We start from the raw sequence: 21,848 nt of genomic DNA, 5'->3' as shown, positions 1-21,848 counted from the left end.
CAAATCTATTTTAAATCCAAGCCCATAAATAAAATAAAATCAAATCTAGATAAGATAAGATAAGATAATATCTAGATGAGATCAAATATAAATAATATCTAGATAAGATAAGATAAGATAAGATCTAATTTTGTAGAATAAAATAGTCTGCCCTCTTCAAGTCCAAGCCCAATTATGGATTCAAGCCCAATGATTCATTAATTCCTGAAATTAGATTAAAAACATCAAATTTGCTTAATGGGCCCAAATAATAAAACTGCCTAATTAATTTGACAATTAAGACTAATCAGTACTTAAAATGGTGCAAAAAAGGGTTAAGAAATAAGTGAAAACAATGGGACATCAATAATTTCAAAATTACCATCCCAGCTATAGATTTTCCTAATGGTGGGTTTGGTTTGGTCCCCATCTTATTTGTTTATTCATTTTCTCTTTTTTATTCTTTTAATAATACCATGTGGGACTGAGGCATAGGATTCTCTTCTTCATTGGTGCCAACCTACTTTAGACTAATGAATTTGGGATGATACTTTCAGTTTCATAAAAAAGAAGCAAGTTTCTATGACTCTTGTCTAAAATAATATCAAATGATTATACACACCCACTTAAAAAAACTAGCCGATAGTTCTAATGAAGAGAAAATAAGTTCAAACATCAAAGCATCTAATGAAGGAGTAACAACAAAGTAGCTAGGTTCTGTTGGGGCCTTGGAATGACTTCCTCTAATACCATTCAAGCACCCAATGATATAAAAACATCTGTTGAAAAGAAAAACATCAAGCACCATATATGTACTCGCTTATTACATCAACATGTTTGTTCTATGGAAGCAACTAAGCATTGTCATTGTCATTTTCATTAATATTAACGTCAGTTGTTGTAGCTTCACTTTTAACATTATTGTTGGTTTCTAGCCCAACTCTTTTGCACACTAGGCAAAAGTTCCTGTACAAAAGCCACTGTCGGATGTAGTGATGATGATTGTTGATACAAGAATGAAGCTTCCCAATTTGGTTTCCCTCTTCAAACATTTCCTGCATATGGAAACAAATTTCGTAAAAGAATGATTAACAGAACACTAAAACGTGAACATGCACGCGATATCCATAAAAATACATTCAACATGTAAAATAATATGTTAAAATCAGATTTTTGTATGACATAATTATAAGAAGGTAATCATTGAGCATACATAAGATGAAAGCCTTATTCTCTCTTCAGCAGAAGGATATGATGGTAGTGGTGACAACGAGGGTCCATGTCGGACGTAAGGTGGAACTCCAGATCCTAATACTTGCACTTGATTTTGATAGTTTTGAGTTCTAGAACTACTTGCTCCACCAGAGTAGTTCAATCTTTGTGACTCTAAAGGTCTCAAAGTTGATGGGCCAGCTTGGTCATTCAGAAGGTGGTACACAACCGCTTGAGCATTACGAACTCTAACATTATCGTCCACATATCCAGATACTAATTGCCTTAGCTCTAAATGATTAAGCCTCTGGGTCAAATTAAATGAAGGAGTCCCAACCAAAGTTCCAACTTGTCTAAACATGGTAGTCTCTTGTCCGAGCAATGGAGCCATATCATCGGCTCTAGGCATATCTTCTACCTGCCCTACATTTTTTGGTGTGAGTAGAAATAAAGGAAGCAACTCCAATGTTTCAAATAGTGAATGAGGCATCATTTCATTTTTGTTGTTTGTATTAGTTTGACCATCAGAGTCACCTTCACAAAAAGAACCTTAGATCAGTAGTTAAAGATTGCAAACAAATAAATGGTCAAGAGAGGAATCCATGATTCACCTTGAGGATTCATTGTAGATAAATGTACTCTTCTGAAGGAAAAAGATTCAAATAATTGTGGCCTCAGAGTATTGAGTCACACTACCTGCATGAGATCAGCCAAAAGAAAATATTATTCAGCATCCTAAAGTTATTTAAAAAAATAAATACTTACATTATATTATATAGTAGCACAATTTCAGCCATGAGTGGTAATTTAAAGCAACATTTTGCCAATGAAATGGATATTATTTCTTCTACTAAAAGATGGATTAGAGTGACATGTGAAATGCATCTTTAAACATAATATTTGTAAGGATAAAATATGTTTCAAATTCTTGTAACATATGCATAACCATAGATAAATTTTGTTTTCTATTGAGTTGCTTTGTCTATGTTTGTAATTTCAAATTAGAGATTATGTAGTATTAAAACATATTTATGCTTTAAATCTTTCTAGTAGTGATGTTGGTAGTTTTCTTGTTTCCCAGTTAGCTTTTTAGTCAAATTTCTTTGAATAACTAAACTGGTAAATAGCTTATTCATTTTTTTAATTTGATTAATATTCTCAGCTTTGAATGCTAAAAACATACATGCATGCGTTAAAATTTGATACATACAGACATCCATTGCCTTTATTAATCAACACTGACTGAAATTCAAGAATGTCAAATAAAAAAAAAAACCATGGCCCATTTCACCAAATTCAATCTTCTTCAGCCCCAAGCCACCAAAATCCACACATCCACTTAGCTAAATCTTTCTAGATCTTTAAATATTCGAAATTTCCACAAATCCCCCTAGCCATATTTTCGAACAAACAGGATAAATAATAAGCTACACAATAGCAACAAAGATCCACATCTTCCTAGCTGAACTCATCGTAATTACATCGAATTCAACAATTGACTACATGCTTCAAAAATCATAACATTCAAATGATACATATAAAACTTAAACCCTTCCCCCTCACACCTCAATGTTATTAAAAAAGGGAATACCGATTCAAATAGAGGAACATCGCTCATAAGAATACTCTTATATTCGAGGGGTTAAAAACATATTTAAGTCTTTTTTTTTATGCCTTAAACCTTTCCAGTAATCATGCTAGTAGTTTTCTTGTTTCCGCGTTAGCTCTTTAGTGAAATTTCTTTGAATAACTAAAATGGTAAATAGTTAATTCAAGTATTTTTAATTTAATTAATACTTTGAGGTTTGAATGCTAAAAACATACTTGCATGCGTTAAAATTTGAAACATATAAAAATTTATTACCTTTGTTAATCATCACCCAATGAAATTCAAGAATGTCAAGAATATATTTCATTTTATCTTTGAATTTATGAATATTTATTGATTAAAATAATACTATTTAATATTTATTGCTAGCATTAATTTTTCTTATTCACCTCTTTTTGTCACTTTTATATATTTATGAATTGATGGATGTATATACCCTATTTTTTTGAGTAACAGGTGCCAATATACAATACTTGTTCTAGACCTAAATTAAATTAACCAAAAACAATGAATTTAAATATAAGCATATTTTAATTACTTTGACCTTATTTAATGACATGCATAATCCCAAAAATACCTTCTATTTAATTATGATTCTTGTTGCAATGACTTCTTTTTATTAATGAAGGACACTTTAGGAAAAAATATTTTTTAAATATATATAGGTCTAGAGGGAGTATAGTTTATGAAAGATTAATTGACTTAGGTAAAAAATATGTTCGAAATAAATGAAAATAGATAGGATTGAATATCCAAAAATACATTTTTGGTACTTATCTTTTTACTAAAATTTATTGTTTTTTATATTTTAGAAAAATAATTTTAGTCCATTGTCTCTCAATCTTCGGTTAATGTTATTCTTCCAAGATTGTGATCATTTTCAATTTTGAATTCTTTTTTGACTGTTTCAAGACAATAAATTTGTTACATTAGGTTCACCTATGTGAAACTATTAACCTTAACCAATGTTCAGAAAAAAAAATGGGGCTATAAATATGAAAAAAAATTGCAAGAAAAAATGAATTCCACAAACAATAAAAAAGAACATAATTGCACAATTTTGACAACTTGACTTTTGCTCAATAATTGGTTGATATCTCATGATCTTGAAGTTCAAATAATGTGAAACCAAACACATTAGTTAGCTACATCTAGGGCCACACCATTTATAAAAACAACTTTTCTTCTGATTCTGACCACACTGCTTGCTTAAGCGCGGTATTCTACTCACTTAATAAAGGGGAAAAACTCACTAGCCCTTGTTGCAATAGCTTGCTTAAGTGAGTTTAGCGACCTTCAGTGCGCGAATTTCAATCTTTTGCAAACCCATGCATCCCCACACTACTAAAAAATTTACTTTTAACATCGTTAGAATGACATCGCTTTTATAGAAAACCGATGTAAATGAAAATGCGATGGCATAATTGTAAATAATGTGACTTTGTTAACATCACTTTATGGAAAATCCAATGTTAAAGTGAGTTGGTTAACATCCATTTATTAGAAACCAATGCTAATGTGACTTCATTAGCATTGGTTTTTGGAAAAATTTGACGTTGTATTATCCTATTTATAATATTTTTTATGTTTCTTGCACTTCACTCATCTCGCTCACAACTCGTCTCCCTCGCGCTTCTGGCAACCTTACTCCCACGAACCCTTTCTCACTCTCGCGACACTGAACTACTGTCGACACTATCACTGTTGGTCTCACTCTCGCTCTCATTCCAGGTCTCACCCTCACTCTCGCTCTCGGTCTCACTCTCGTTGTTGGTCTCTCTGTGGCGGTGACAACTTCTAGTATGTTTTTCTCTCAAAGCTTTGTGGATTGTGTGTATCTTCCTCCTTATGCACTTTAGGAGAAACTTTTCGGTTTTCTTTAGTCTGTGATTGTGTCTGTGCTAATTGTTGAACCGAATTAGTTGTAGGTGGTGACTGGTGAACAATGTTGTAACCACCACCAGCACTATCACTACCACTACTACTACCAATTGCAGTTGATCCATAGGAAGTAGTAAATTATGTATTTGATTTTTTCTCCTTGCTATCGTGACAACCTATTTTGTCTAGTGAATGAAGATTTTGGAGGAAAAGAGATTAATTTTTTATTGTTAGGGTGTAAATTCTTTTACAACAATATTCGCCAATGTTTTTAAAGGACTACCTTAGAAAAACAATCTTGTACGTAGAGCTAGCATCCAATACAAACACGTGAATCTATTAAAAATTTTCATCATGTGAGTTCAAGAGATTGAATTCTCTTCATGTCTTTTTCAAATATCATTGTCCATTGTGTTCTAATTGTACAATGAAAATGTATTGGTATCATATTGTTATGGCAAATCTATCATGCTTTTGAAGTATAACATGGAATGTAGAAAGACTCACTACTTAAACATACAATAGTCAAAATCTATCTTGAAGTATATATCTAAGGAACTTTGCCATTTGACGCATATAAGAGTTGAGTTTGAAAGCTACTGCACTGCTTTACAAACTATAAATGTTACCTAATAGGGTTTTAGTTTCCACCTCTTCATTTTTCTTGTACATACATCATTGCTGTAAATATTATATTAGTTGCATGGAGTAAGCTCCTAGATAAGCATGGTACATAGTCAATTTGTGCATGGACAATTTAGTGGATTTAGTGGGTTTGAGAAAATATACTTGATGTCATGTTTATATTGTAAATGGAGTTTAGAAACGATGAATGAAGATAAATAGAACTGGAAGGAAATGGCTAAGATGATGATGAAGATTAACAAAAAGCAGAGGAAATGTTGAACACAATTCATATTATGGATCAAGATACGAATTTCAAGACTATTCTCAAATAAACATGACATTATATAACACATCAGTATTGCTTATATTAGTTTACTTTAAATGTAGCCTTATGGTGAAGTGAGTAGGTCTTTTGCTGTAAGATGGAAGGATGAACTAGAGTATAGTTGGCATCTACTAGACAACAATGGAAACATGAACTTTGTTACATACAACCAATATCTGGTGAACCCAATTATACTGGTCGGATGGACATAACTAAGAGATTTCTATGGACTCATAGGAAATCATCAAGTGACCATGACCTATTTTGGGCATAGTGTTTTCTTCCTGACCATCTTCAAAAGCATCTCTGAACCAAAAATTTGTCCTATATGACACTCCTTGTACCATCAAGTTCCTAACTGAATCACTTTTTAAGTCGTGCTAAATGAGTACAAAGTGACTTGTAGCAGTTTGGTGAGTAATTAAACACTCCTCTATTTGTCAAATTTTAAAATCATATACATATCTAAGGGGAACTTAATGTTAATTTCAAAATATGTCGAGTACCATGTACTCATTTATGAAATCTGTGGGATTCACCTTTCCTAATCTGAAAGGGATTACGAAATGTAGGATTGTTTATAATCATTGGAGGAAGTCTGCAAAAATTTGCTAGAATGGAGGACTTTTGCAGAATCACAAAATTTGCAAGTTATATTTGAGTTCCGAGATGCAACATCTAACTTTGTTTTATCTTGGGTTTGTTTGTAATTAAAGTACATTATACTATACTAATAACTGTAAAAATTATGTTCATAACTCTTGGTGATATATTTTGTGGGAAATGGTGCTTGGAACATCCTAAAAACATTTGTGGGAATTTTTTTTATAAGTACTTTTTGTGGTATATTTTGTTATAACTTTAGTTTATTTTTAGAGTTTTTAAAACTTTGAATGTTAAGCTGTGATATGAATAATTATAGTTGGTAATTAAAAAAACATATAGGATATAAAAAAACCAAAAAAAACATCAATTTTTAGAAAAACCAATCTGGTCTTTTGGTAAAACAACAATAATTTTTAAAAAACTAATGTTAACGTTGATAGTTTCAACATCGGTTAATAATTGATATTCAAAGTCCTTAATAACTTATGTTAAAAACCTATTTTCTAATATTGCCAAATCAATTCAAATTTGCTTCTATCACTCATAATTTATTTAAAACAAATCCCAACACTCAACACAAGCCCGAAACTACTTCAATCAATAGTTAATTGAACATAACAAGCTTAAAACAAGAATTCCCAAATCCAAATCATAAAGGGCAAGAACTTGAAGAACAACCAAAAACCCACTTCAATTGATTCATACTATCAAGGATCAATTGTTCATAGACAACGAAACCCTAACTTGGGGAAACTAAGAGAAAAGGGAAAAAGAGAAAAGAGATGACTCATAAACCAAGAAGGATTGGAGAAGACAAGGGAAAGAACACTCACCTAGAATGAGGCACATGTGGAAGCAATGACTTCCAAGATTATTTTGATGATGCCAAAGAATCAAGAGTTAAGCAAGTTCCAAAGAATCAGGAGTCAAAAAGCTTCAAGAATCAAGTTTCAAAGAATCAAGATTCAAGAACAATCAAGTTTCAAGATTCAAGATTCAAGAACAATCAAGTTTCAAGAATCAAGATTCAAGAACAATCAAGATCAAGATTCAAGAATCAAGAGAAGACTCAATCAAGATAAGTACTAAAAAAGTTTTTCAAAACATTGAGTAGCACAAGAATTTTTCACAAAATCTTTTACCAAAGAGTTTTACTCTCTAGTAATCGATTACCATAAGGTAGTAATCGATTACCAGTAGCCAACATTGTTTTTCAAACTGATTTACAAAGCTGTAATCGATTACCATGAGCATGTAATCAATTACCAATGTTTTAAAACGTTAGATTTCAAATTTCAAGAGTTACAACTAGTGATAAAACATTTTCAAATCACTTTAAACTTGTGTAATCGATTACACAATACTTGTAATCGATTACCTGAGTTTCTAAACATTTTGATTTTCAAATTTAAACATGAAGAGTCACATCTGTTGATGTGTAATCGATTACACTATGATGGTAATTGATTACCAGTGTCTGATTTCAAAAAATAAATTACCAAAAGTCACAATTCTTAAGGTGACTTGTTTTTGAAGATTTTTTTAAAAGTCACAACCTTTAAGTAACTAGTTTTCAAAAGAGTCACAACTTTTAAAGTGACTAGTTTTTCAAAAGAGTCATAACTTTTAAAGTGACTAGTTTTAAAGAAATTGCCAAGAGCACAAACTTTAACTTGAGTCATCAAATGATTATAAATATGTGACCATGACACGAATTTCAAAGACTGAAAAGATTGATTCCTTTGATGATTAACATATTTCTTTTATAGAGTTTTTGTTCAATACTTTCTCTTCCAAGAAAAGTTCATTGTTCAAAAACTTGTGCTACTCTTCTTCTTCATTCACTTCTTTCTCTTGCCAAAAGATTCAAAGGACTAACCGCCTGAGAATTATTTTATTTCTTCCCTTCTCCCTCTTGACAAAAGATTTCAAAAGATTCACCTCCTGAGATATCTTCTATTTCTTACAAAGTATTTCAAAGGACTAACCGCCTGAGATATCTTTTTCCCTTTCCCTTTAAACAAAAGATTTCAAAGGACTAACCGCCTGAGATATCTTTTGTATCCCCCTCATAGAGAATTCAAGGGACTAACCGCCTAAGAATTCTTTGTCCTAATACATTGGAGGGTACATCCATTGTGGTACAAGTAGAGGGTGCATCTACTTTGGTTGTTATACTGAGAACAAGAGAGGGTACATCTCTTGTGGATCAGTTCAAGTGGAGGGTACATCCACTTGGTTGTTCAAAGAGAACAAGGGAGGGTACATCCCTTGTGTATCTTTGGCTTGTAAAGGATTTTACAAGGTTGAAAGAAATCTCAAAAACCGTTGGTTGCTTGGGGACTGGATGTAGGCACGGGTTGTTGCCCAACCAGTATAAATCTTGTGTTTGTCTTCTTCTTCCCTACACTCTTTAATTTCCGCTGTGTACTTTTAATTGCCGCTTTTACTTTTGGTTAAGTTATTGTTTTTGTTCTTTACTTTCTTAACTTAGTAGTAAAAGCCTAGTTGAATCTAGTAACATTAAGAAGGATAAATTTTTAATTAGTCAAGACACATTAATAATTAATTCAACCCCCCTTCTTAATTATTCCGAGGCCACTTGAGCCAACAACACAAAAGGGAGCTTCACTTGAGTCTCTAACTTCCTTCTTCCTTCCTCTCTCACACACCCTTCTCATAACATTGAAAGTGGGTAAACGGATTTGGGTGGGCCTAACCCCTTATTAGACCTTGTGCACTAATTTTGTCCTATTACCTTATGTTCATTAATCAACAACAACAACAACAACAACAATAATAATAATAATAATAATATCCTTTATTTTCATTAAGCATTATAGCTTCTCTCATCATTAATTATGTGCATTTTCATTAAATATTAACTTCTCTCGTTATTAATTTTTTTCTTTTTTGTTTGTTATTACTATCATTGTCTCTCAATAATTGTTGTGTAAAAAAAATTTAAAAAATTGTTTTTTTATCCTTTATTGTAACATTAATTATTTTTTTTCCTTCATATCCCTTATAATGTTTATGATAGACAACAAAATTTATAATGATAATTAGGTTCACTTTGTAAAAGAATTATTTAATTTAATTTATTATTGATTTTTCTAAGTCTATGTAAAAAAACCTATGACGATAAATATTAAAGATGAAATTAGTGGTGGTAGCGTGTTAGTCCTACATTTTGAAATTGAGAGGTTGAGTTGTGACAACTTAAGGCTTCCATATTTTCTTGTTAAATTAAAAAAAAATAGTATAATTATTGCTAATGTTATTTTATTATTGCTAAAGATGAAATTAGTGGTGGTAGCGTGTTAGTCCTACATTTTGAAATTGAGAGGTTCAGTTGTGACAACTTAAGGCTTCCGTATTTTCTTGTTAAATTAAAAAAAATAGTATAATTATTGCTAATGTTATTTTATTATAATAAAATAAAATAAAAAGGGTTAGTTTAGATGTGATGCTTTGATGATCCTATCTTGTAGCGTGACTTACTGATCAAAATTCTTTTAGCATGACACACTCAGGATGTAAAACATTCATGATATGGATTTTTTTACAAATATTTTCCACAAAATTATGCAACTTTGAGTTCCTCATTGCATTCAATAATACGTAAGAGAAAGAATTTTCATTGTCAAGGTCAAAACAAAATTTCAAATTTTATCTTTTAAAATGATAAATAATATTTTATATTTATTTTCTAAAGTTAAAGTATATTAATAAAAATTTAACATTATATGTTGTTAATAGAAATTGTTAAAATGGATTTTTAAAACTTATCAATAATTGTGAAATTAATTATTGTAGTGGGATTTAATTCACATTTTCCTACGCATAACCTACTCTATTTTACGTGGAAAAAAAAGGAACTTGGATCCTCTCCTCTCCAATAGGAAAAGAAAAGAGAGGAGAAAGAACAAGAGAGACACACAAAGGGCTTAAAGTTGAAATAATAAGAAGAAAGGAAAAGAGATGTTGATGGACAAAATAAAAAGGATAGATAAGAGAAGGAGAAAGGAAGAGGGAAATAATAATAAAAATATTGAAAAATATGATGAGGTTTGTGATAAAAAAAGGTTAAAATTAATGTTTTTTGTCCTTCATCATTTTTCTAAAATTTTCTTTAATCCTTTACTTTTATAAGCACTACTAAAAAAAGCTGATTTTACGATGCACATTCTAAGGCAGTTCCTAGGAACCATCTAAGAATGTCCCTCAGTGGTATTTTTGTAAATAACGACAAGATAGTTACGACGGTCTTCGAGACCCATCTTTGTAGGCATTATTTCTACGACGGGTGTGAATAGAAAACTGCCTTTGTTCATTTTTTAAAAAATAAAAAGGCTATTTTGATTAGGTTTCGCACGCATTCAACACGACGCCGCGAAGCTCAGAACCTCGAAGGACCTCGAAGCTGACATCCCCTGTGCCGCATCAACGTTGTTGCAGTACTACCGTGCTATAGGCTACCCCGCCGTGGTTGCTAGCTGTGTCGTGAGAGTGAGAAACAGAGGGTACCGTGCTATAGTCTAGGACGTCACCACCGGAAAATCTTTTTACGGCCCTGACGACCCCTACGCCATGTTCGTCAACAAAGACACCAGCAAAGCCCTGGCGAAGATGAGCAAGAACGACGATGACATCTCCCCTTCCCTCGACGGCCTCTCCGACAAGGAGATTGGCGTTCTCAACGATTGGGAGAACAAATTCCAAGCTAAGTACATTGTCATTGCTCGTGTTCTCAATAAATCATATGATAACCTAAGTGTATTTTGTACTCTATCATGTGAGTGATATGATCTCTTATCGAACTCAATCACCCTTAAATCCCTAATAATATTAATAAAATTCCTCTATCCAAATTCTGGATACGGGATTGGATTTCTCTTTCATGCATCTCATCTTGCTCCTCTAATTGATTTTAATTTCTTTTATTGCTTAAGAAAGGGATTTTCATTGCATTTCCAATTTGGGTTATCTTATTTGAGTACAAGCCACCATGAAGGAGAAATAAAGAAAATTGCTCTGCAATCGGCGTAATTAAATTATCTCCTCTGCTAAATTATATATAAATCTTTGTAGTGCACATGCCTTTGGGTAGTTATAGTTTGTGTATATGCTGATTTGAATATATGAAGTGAAAGTGTGCTAAACAATGTATAGAGTGAGCACAAGAATTATTTTGATTTTTTTTTACTGTACTCTTAAGAGTTAAAGCCATTTTAATTTCTTTTACATGGCTTGATTACATGACTCCAAAAACACTATAGTGGGATAACAGTAGTGGGACGACCGCTATTTAGATCCCGTAGTACATTTATATTACTAGATGTTTGTGTTTGCTGAAAAAAAAACACCTAAAATTCAAAATCGTGCCTCAGGTTCAATTTGTTTCTTAGACAAGAAAAATTATTAATGTCCTCTCCACTTGGTTTTCTTCTTCAATTGTGTATCTTGTCATTTAGGGAATCAGTTATGCTAACCTTGCAAATCTTCCTGCAATTCTAGGACTCTGTGAGTATGTTGATTTTACCAGCAGTGTGTCCTATGTGCTTATTTTGTTTTACAAATCAGAACCCATGCTATATCTAGTGCTATTCTTATAATTTTCTTTGGTACATATTTAAGATTCTAGTTTTGTTCCCCCCCCCCCCCCCCCTTGTGTATGTTGTTCTTGGAAGTTCAATGGATCTTGTAGTAGGACCTGTTTCTATTGCTTCCCTAGTGCTGGGATCCATGCTCACAGAGGAAGTGTCTCCCAGTGAACAACCTGATCCTTTTCTTCAATTAGCTTTAACTTCAACATTCTTTGCTGGGATCCTTCAAGCCGCTCTTGGAATTCTAAGGTAATTAATTCCTTATTAGCATTTCCATTTTTAGTTAAATTATTTACTTAGTCTCTATAGTTATTTTAATTTTAAGTTTTAGTCTATATACTAGAAAATGATAAGTTTTAGTCTTTACATATTTTTGTTTACCAAGTTTTTGTCCTAGTCACTAATATCAGGCTAGAAAATTGAAAGTTTTTTACTTTACACATTTATGTTTACCTAAGTTTGGTCCCTCTCACTAACATGAATTTTTTTGCTCCAAGAACTTTCTACCACTGATAAACTGGAAAAAAAAAATTGTATAGAGGCTAAATCTTACTATTACTTTATGATAATTTGTTTAAACTTATTTGTTGAGAAAAACATTTCTTTAATAAAATAAACAGTTTTTTATTTTTTCAGTATGTTTGCTGAATCTGTTTTTGCATAAAAAGTAAATTTTTAATTTTAAACAATCTGACTCTTATGCATAGAGAGACTAAGAAACTTAAAATTGAGACAACCATCGAAATTAAATGAATAGTTTAAGAGGTTAACCTTCAATTTTTCATTTGGAAAATGACAAAAGAAAAAGGGTCTCAAGTGAAATATGAGGTAAAGTCTCAAATGATTGCAGGCTAGGATTTATCATTGATTTTCTATCAAAGGCAATCCTTATCGGGTTCATGGCTGGATCAGCTATAATTGTAGCTTTGCAACAGCTCAAGGGCCTTCTTGGAATTAATCAAACATTTCACCAAAAAGATGGCCCTGGTTCCAGTTTTGAGATCTGTTTTTCAAAATAAACACGAGGTCGCTCCTTTTTTTTTTATTCTTTTCCATTTTTTTCTCAATATAGTATTACTAATTAAGAGTTTGACAAATACTAACAAGTGTCAACAAAGGCATTAGTAAAAAAACTGAGAGTAGAAATTTTTTTTATTGGGAGACATAAAATTGTGTTTCTCATGTTTTTTTTTTTATATTTTTGTTGTTGAGTTTGTTATTGGATTTTCTATTTAGCTTGTGTGAATAATAATGTTGGTGAAGTCAAGAATTTGGTTCAAGAAAACAAGATGGTTTTGCTGGAAGATTTGTGTGCTCTATCTAGATTTGTGGTTTTCTATGAGCTTTTGTTTTCCCTGTATGTTCCTTTATTTTCAAGATGGGAATAATGTAGATGTAGCTATTGAATTTATATAATTTAATGTAATATGCAACCAACTAAATGTATATTTATGTTTAGAATTAGATTTTCCTGATTTACTTCATTTTACGTAAATGTGTGGAAGAATCTTGAATGTTATATCAGACTCGTGTATACTTGTCAACAGTGGCCCAAGTGACCATTTTTGCATCAAAGTGTAACACTTGAAATGGCTTCAAGCAATGCTCAATTAGATTTTTCAGGGGTTTTGTCAGGTTTTCAATGTAGTGCAGCCAACTAGTGAACTAGCCTTCTTTATAGGGCCTGTTTGGATGCACTATTGTAAAAGACCTTATAGAGAAAGACCTTATCCAAGAAACTCTTATCTGAAAAGTTACTTTTACATAAGTTAATTTGATGTTTGGATGATAAACTCTCAAGTGCTTATTTAAATTAATATGGTGTTTGGATGAAATTGTAGAAGATCTTTTGCATAATTAAAATTACCAAAAAGGATATTATATGCTTTGACATTATTAAAACTAATAATTAAATACTTAAACATTATTATATATTTATTAAATGCCTTAAATAATTAAATATTATTAAAAATAATAAAAATTATTTACTTCTTCTATTTCATTTATAAAAATATTTTAACTTTATCATTATATTTAAAATATTGTTATATATTTTCTGGAAATTTTGATTAAAAAAGTGTAGCATATATATACAACAAACATAACTTGCAAGGTTTGAATTTTGGACCAAAAAAGCAGCAAAGTAAAAGCAGGGTAGTCTCAACATATATATATATATATATATATATATATATATATATATATATATATATATATATAAGTCTTAGGATTTCTACATCCAAGATTTTCTTGTAGTGGTATTCAATCACTGTGTTTGGAAATGAACATTTATCACGGCTTCTCTGGAAAATATCAGCATATAATATGCATGATTCTCCTTCCTTCTTGTGGAATATTATAATATGTTGTTTGTTTACTTGGGGTGGTGTGGAATGCAATGGCATGGAGTGATATGACATGGAATGAAATAAAAGTACCATACCATTGTTTGGATGTTCTATGATATAATGTAATATAGATTCCATTCTATTGCTAAGAAATGTTTGAATGATAAATAATAAATCAATTGCATCTCATTCCATCTCATACCCCTTAAATTGGAAGAAAAATAGAAGTATCAGTTCAGAATTGAGATTTTTCTGGCTGTCATAATATTAAATGTCTCGGCAGTTTCTGATTTCCTGTAAAGTTGGTTAAGAGCTGCTTTTGTTTCATAATAGCTAATTGGACACAATGATCCAAACACTTTCCAATATTCTGAAGTTTAAATATTAGTCGGATAGACTATGTTTGGTCTTTTAACAGAATCATAGGGAAAGTAGTGTCGATTTGAAACAAGCAATTGGGCACACTTCTCATTCACAGAATGCCTTTTCCTTTTTGTGCTTCTTTTGTATATACTAGAGACTAACTCAAATACTTGATTGGTGCATTTTGAAAAAATTGTAAGGCAATCCTGTATTTAAGTTAGTTCTTTCTAATAAATAAGAGTTTTAACTGTCATGCAGGATTAAACATCAAAGGAGAATGTAGGCTCATTACTTCTCAGATTGACCAAAAGCAAAACCAAAGTGGCTTTGCCAAAACATTCAGATGCACCACTTCTTTGTACTGGCTGTGGGACAAGAACTGAGTTGTCTATCAAGGAGTCAATGAAGTTCAGCTACTCTGACATAAAAATGCAACAAATGATTTTTCAAAGGATAACTTATTAGGTGAAGGTGGATAAGGTCACGTATATAAGGGTGTGCTTAAAGATGGATATGCAGAAATCCGAAGACTTATATATATATATATATATATATATATATATATATATATATATATATATATATATATATATATATATATATATAAGACAGGGTAATTGGATACTCTAATTGGTCCATAAAGGTTATTAAGCCCACCAATCTCCTTAATATATTCTTATACATGTACCTGTAAAAATTGGATAAAGATAATTATGGTTCCCACTTAAACAACCTAGCTTAAAAATTGGATAAAGAAACTCAGGATACCATAACAATTTGAGATGAGATCCTAAACAATACAATATATGGCTGGATAGATCATCTAGCCAAACAATTTGAATACAAGAAAGGTTCATAACAAGACAACCGAAACAATGAAAGTCCAAATTGTAGTGACTGCACAAATGATTCAAAATAGCTAAGAAAATAAAAGGAAGCATAATTGAAACCAAATATGCAGAGCAACATTAGCTTCAACCCCAAGAATGTAAGCAATATACATAAGCCGAATGATGATAAAAAAATTCAACTACAGAGCTTATATCTGCTTGTAATAGTGTAAGCCGGTGTAATATAATTCTTTTAATTGAAAATCTAATTTAGTTGAACCAAGCTACACAGCAAACAGCTTAACAATAAGACCTTACCACCTCTCCCGCTCCTTCAGAAAACAAAAAAATCCATTGAGAGAGGGTGTCCAATGCCCCCGAATATACCAATCAGAAAATTTTGCTTGGCACCAATGTAAGTAACAGTTGGATAAATGGAAGCATAGCAAATGCTAATAATGAGACACACACGCCTAGCATTAAGAATCCAAATCGATTCGAAATGGGTTTAAGTGGGATAGTATGCAAGCAATCCAATGAATTGATAAGAGAGAAAGAAAAGGAACTGAAGAAGAACCAGAAAGTTGACTCAACAACCTCTTTCATTCTCTCTTTGAAGAAGAACAGAACTCATATCATGGTTCTCCATTTATGTCAAGAATCTAAGCATTCACAAGGCCAATTTGGGCCATGTTGTTTCTACAACCACAAGCACAAAAAACTTACAAAATTATAAAATAAATTAACTAATCATATTTCTCTCTCCATGTGTACACAAGAAAAAAGACCCATGAAATTGCCAATGCTATGTCCCCAACAGCATGCCTAGGCCATTCATGTGCAAGATCCCCAAGCTTCCTCTCAAAGAAGAATCTCCACACTGCAATGGAAATGTGAAGCATCCACACCCTTAGGCAAAGAAACTCTGAAAGTCTATGTCCTTAACAAAAGCAACCATCAAGAGAAGGAATCCTATTGTGAACAACAACAAGCCAGAGAAGGAATCAGAGGTGTCAATCAGAAGCTGATCATAGGGTGTTGTCCCTTGAAGCTTGCTTGCGGTCTCGGATCTGTGGCCAAGCACAGAGATCTCTTTGGAGTAGAATATCATCAAAGCTCCACAAGTAAGAGCTATTATGGAATGAAGAACACACATAAAGGTATATATAGAAGAAACCATTTATCCGAATTCACTTCAAAGGCCTTTAATTGCTTTCTTACTTTTAACTCAATGGAGCCTCTGCCCTCTAAACCAACAATGGTAGTTGAAATTCCAATCACTTCTTTCTAGTTTCTAGTATTGTATAAGAACTAAGAACGTAAAAAACAAACACCCATAACCAATTCTAATGCTAGTTTGATACACATGGTAACTCTTCTATCAGTTCTAAACTCAATCTTTATAGTTTCAACAAATTAGAAACTGCAATTTGCCTTTGGCATATCTATCAAACAAAGCTCAAAGCCTCAGACTAAAACAGGAAAACTCACAGAACAACTTGAATAAGAGATATATTAGAGTAAGTAAGCCTTTGGAAGTTGAATCCTAGAACCAAGCCTCTGAAGTTGTGATGATATACAGAGATGAAGCAAAATAAAAACAAAAATGCATAACCATTCTGCTTTCTTTCTTTTCACAGGAACTTGATTGAGAGACATTTCATAAGCTTAATGAAACAAACAAAAGCATAACCCTAATCCATAACAATATTGAGAAGAAAAAGAAATTAATGAAGAACCTGTGATGCTAACAAAGGAAGAAGAAAAAATGACGAAGGATGATTGGAAGAGATGACGAAGGAGATCGGAAGCATGGGAGAAAAATTCCGAGGAAGGCACAGCACGGCAAGTTCTCAGGAACGAGAGAAAATTTTAGGGTTCAGAAAAATGAGGAGGGTATGCTTGTCATTTTGAAATTTTCTTGAGGACATTGTTGTCCAAGTTTTATTTTGGGATCAGATTCCCGAAAAGGAGATTTGAGAAGCTGAGAATCTAAGCTTGAGAGGAAGATCTGCTAAGAGCTTTTGCTTTTGTAAAAGTTAAAAAAAAAATAATAACCAAACACTCTTAAAAAATAAAAAAGATCTTTTTTCAGTAGATAAGATAATAAAAGATCTTTTGGGCCACATCCAAACGGGCCCATAGTCTTTTGCTTTTATTCACATGACTCCTTTGTTTTGTAGTAACTTGCACTATTTCCCTTTTATTGGGGTCATTTATGAGACTTTCCTAGTTCTCTTTCTTTTAAAATCACATCACTGTTTGTTTTTATAAATGATATTTTTTTTGTTTACTTATGTGTGATAGATATTTATTATTTGTGTTTTAATTTGTTTTAGTTGATTGATAAAGGCTGGTTACTTTGGAATCCACTTTGTTGCCTTAACATTTTCTAGTGTACTATATCACTCAGACGTGGTTTTTCCACATTTAAAATCTCATATACTCAATCGTTATTATATTATTATTTTTTAAAAGGCAGTTGTTATTATTATTTTATTTTTTTGAAAGGGTTATTATTATTATTATTATTTATATATTTACGGTTTAATGAAATTCATCCATTGATACCATAGTTTTTTGTTGATTGATATGATTTAATAAAGCGTTGATTGGATCGGATGAATAAGGCTATTAGAATTCTCTGTGTAATTTATGAATAATTAAAATATTACCATTTTACTATAATTTTTAAATTTTTTATTACTACTATATTATAAGTGCAAAATACCTAGTGAGTGACTACTCTTCAAAGAAAACAACCTGACTAAGCATAACTTAAAATTTAGTGTCTAGCTTAAAATGTTTGTTCAATGTTCAGAGGCTATATATTAGTTGTTTGTAGTTTGGGGGAAGGACGCAGTAAATTAAAATGAGTGGAGTGGGGATTGATATTGGAAATGAGAAATTTAATATTCCCTGCAACAAAGCAGGGATACACCTTTACAATAGTCTTATAGATACACCTTTGCAATAGTCTTATGGATTAACTTGTTTTAGTAGAAATGAAGAGGCTAAATTTTTATTGCAATGCGTGATCTATGAATAAGGTCAAAATTTTTTAAAGTACTTTGAAGTAAGTGTATGTTTGGTTGGGATTAATATGTGGAAATAAGCACTTTGTTTATTTAATCTCTGTGGGGTCCTTTCCTGCTGCAAGGTTTGCTTGCTGCACAACTTATTATTTTTGTAAATTGTAGCTTTCTAAACTTCAGTTAGTGTAACATTGGAACTATCATATGTCTGCTGCTCTCATGCACTTATTGAGCCGTATAGGAGACTTATGACAGATCCAAACTCACCAATCATTGATTTTTATCCAATTGGTATGTATTTATTGAAGTGTGCTATTAATTTTATTTAGAAGTTCCATTGTATTATGATTTATGAGTATTGCTCTCTATGTGTCTCAGACTTTGAAGTGGACAAGAATGACAAACGCTTTGCTTGGCAGGTTCAATCCTAATTTACCTTTGCCTTTTATAGAGATGGCTGCATCATAGCTCAATAGTGAACGGGCTGTGGTCAAGGAAAAAATCAACCCTAAAGAAAGGTCAGTGCATAATGCTTTGCAATTTTCTAAGAAAACATTTTAATCAAATTTTGTTCTAATCATAGTATTGGATTTGTTGCATCTGATGGAGCATTATATATGGTCCCGAGTCACAATTTATCTCATTATTATGATGTGGCAAGACATAATATGATCTTTGAACTTGTATGGAGTATACATATTGAACTTAAAAATTTCTTTAATAAAAAAATTGTGAGGCCTGTGCTTTTCATCTTTTGATTGATAATGAAACAGGCCTGTGGTTTTAGTTAGTGGAGCATTTTATCGACAATAAGCTAAATGTTGTTGATATTCCAATTTAGTTCGTTCTTAATTTTGAAGTCCATGTATTGGTTTAGTCACTTGGTTGATAATTTTGAAGTAGTCATAGGCCCATTAGCTGATGCTTTAAGTGATACATGTCATTTGTATATTCTAATTGCCACATTAATACAAGAACATATACATATTACTACATTATGATAACATGAGGGGGCCTTGTAAGTTTTTGGGAAGGATAGTGATTTTAGAGTAGCAAAAAGCCAAAAAAAAAAAAATTAATTCTACATCAGTTATTTGAAAAACTTATGTAGTATCCTAACAATTCTACATCGGTTACTACACAACCGATGTAGAATGCTTTACCAAGGGGTAGCCTTCTATGACGTTTGTCGCCCAAAACCGATGTAGTATCACGACCATTCTACGTCGGTTATTAGGATAACCGATGTAGAAAACTGACATTCTACAGCGGTCGTCCTAATAACTGATGTAGAACGGTCGTGATACTACATTGAGTTTGGGTTGAAGCCCGTCTTCAAACCCAACCCTTTCTAAGACGATCCTTCAACCGTTGTAGTAGGATGACAGACTTTCTACATCGTCGACTACGATGACGCATCAAAACCGATGTAGAAAGCCTACTTTGTAGTAGTGAAGATTCATTTTAGTCTTTTATAATTAACTCAACTCTTATGTTATAAATAGTCACAAGAAATTTTTTTTACTTACAATGATTAAAAGTGATGAGAAATTAAAAGCAAATTGAATATTATAATGAATAGTGTAAACAACATAAATTAAAGGAGTGTAACTTGAATCCTTTACTTTTGATTTTAGTTGTTTATAATGTTGTCCTTCTAAAGTAGTGATTGTTTCAGATTTTACGGAATTATTTTGAACTTCTCTTCCTGATTGAAGATGTAAAACTTATTTTAATAACTTTAATTAGTACATGAAAATAATAGATCTTGTAACAACCTTGGATGTCATTAATGGAACACAAAGACTTTAACGCAGAAAGATTCACTTCTAGTCTATTAAAAAGCTCTTGAATTAGTTTAATTAATGAAAATGTGTAAGATTTTTTCATGATTCTAAGCAATGCATATAACATCAAACACAAAAGTCCCCAAGTCATGAACCATAAAGGTACTTGTGCCCTAAGGTACTACATCATCAAAACATCATAAACCAAGTCCCCAAAAACAAATTGTAATGGTCTCATTAAGGGAATAAATACAACATAGATCAATGAATGTATCTTAACCCAAAGTTGGTTCCCACTAGGACAAAACATAAATAAAATACCAAGGGTCGGATCTCGTCCCTAAGTCCACCACCAAGTCCCCATCAATCATGAGTGAGACATGCGCTCCTCAAAACCGACAACATAATATTCTCCTTGTCAAATGACACAATCATCACAATTCAACATAAAACCCAAGGGTAAGCTCATTTTAAAAGAAACAACATATAAGAGACATTATGATTTCACTATTTTAAAAGAGATATAGAACCCCTTCACATTTCCAATATCAATGTACTTACACAACTCATGGTATGCCATGCTGACTTTCTATCACAAGGAGATTGCACATTTTGAGCGATTAACCCAAGTACATCAGTTAACATAGTCACACCTTGACTATTAGGGGAGACTCGAATTAATCCTACGAAAAAAGTGTGGTTTTATTGAAAATAAATAAATATGGATAATGGATTATCTTGATTAGGGTTGCAAAGACCTAAAACTATCTAAGGATTCGTGCACCATCCATTCTATAGGCCCCTTCAATGTTAGCCACCATCACCACCTCCAACAATAGGTTAAGGATCTTCTTAGCACCCTCAACTTATGTGTCAACTCACATAAATTGTATGCTATGATCATTCAAAACCTACATTATATCACATCATCAATACATTCATATCATTTTTATCGCATTTGTTTACAGTAAATAACTTTTATGAAAAAGTAGACATCCTACATCCGCAATAATTGCAATTCTTAAAGTACAATTTTATAGCAATATTAGATAAACTAAAATATAGGCTTGTGTTGTAATATATGCTAAATCTACACCATCATAGCAATATATGATAACTTCTCCTATTCTATTATTCACACTAACAACCAAGCAAAGTCATTTTCATGAATGATCTCTCAATATATAAACAACATTATGAATGTAGTTTGAAATGAGGAGACTAAGTTAACTAAATATATAATTAGACATGCATGATAAAGTTGAAGTACTATTCGATAGCAAAAGCCATGTTGATTTCAAAATAAAATGGAAAACTAAGTATTTAAAAAGCACAAAATATCAAATGCTACCATTGATGATCCTTAGAATGCCTAATCCATTCAATTTATTCTAGCACTTGTTTTTTATCTGTTGAAGAACTATGGGCAACAACTGCATATAGAAAATGAATGAGGCATTGGAATACATTCTTGTGCTCCTAGTTTAGGCTCACAGTTTATATTTTGAATCTTCCTAAAACTACTCCTATGCTCTTAGTTTAGGCTCACATATATTCAAACAAATGCAGTAAAATTGAAATATGAAATGACATGGACACAACCCTAAATGAAAATCCTTTGTAGTATAAGAAAATCA

General features: G+C 31.9%; 1 protein-coding gene across 1 annotated transcript; it reads right to left on the bottom strand.

The window, feature by feature from the left end:
* Nucleotides 1-15,973: 15,973 nt before the first annotated feature.
* LOC114392020 lies at nt 15,974-17,045 on the bottom strand. Its single transcript, XM_028353059.1, is given in 2 exon segments — nt 15,974-16,293; nt 16,296-17,045. Coding segments are annotated over 2 exon segments (432 nt in total). The 5' UTR covers nt 16,570-17,045; the 3' UTR covers nt 15,974-16,135.
* Nucleotides 17,046-21,848: the final 4,803 nt, after the last annotated feature.

Source organism: Glycine soja, chromosome 17 (assembly GCF_004193775.1).
Source record: "Glycine soja cultivar W05 chromosome 17, ASM419377v2, whole genome shotgun sequence".
Lineage (NCBI taxonomy): Eukaryota > Viridiplantae > Streptophyta > Magnoliopsida > Fabales > Fabaceae > Glycine > Glycine soja.
The sequence above is the reverse complement of the archived record's forward strand: the minus strand, read 5'-3'. Positions and strand labels throughout refer to the sequence as shown.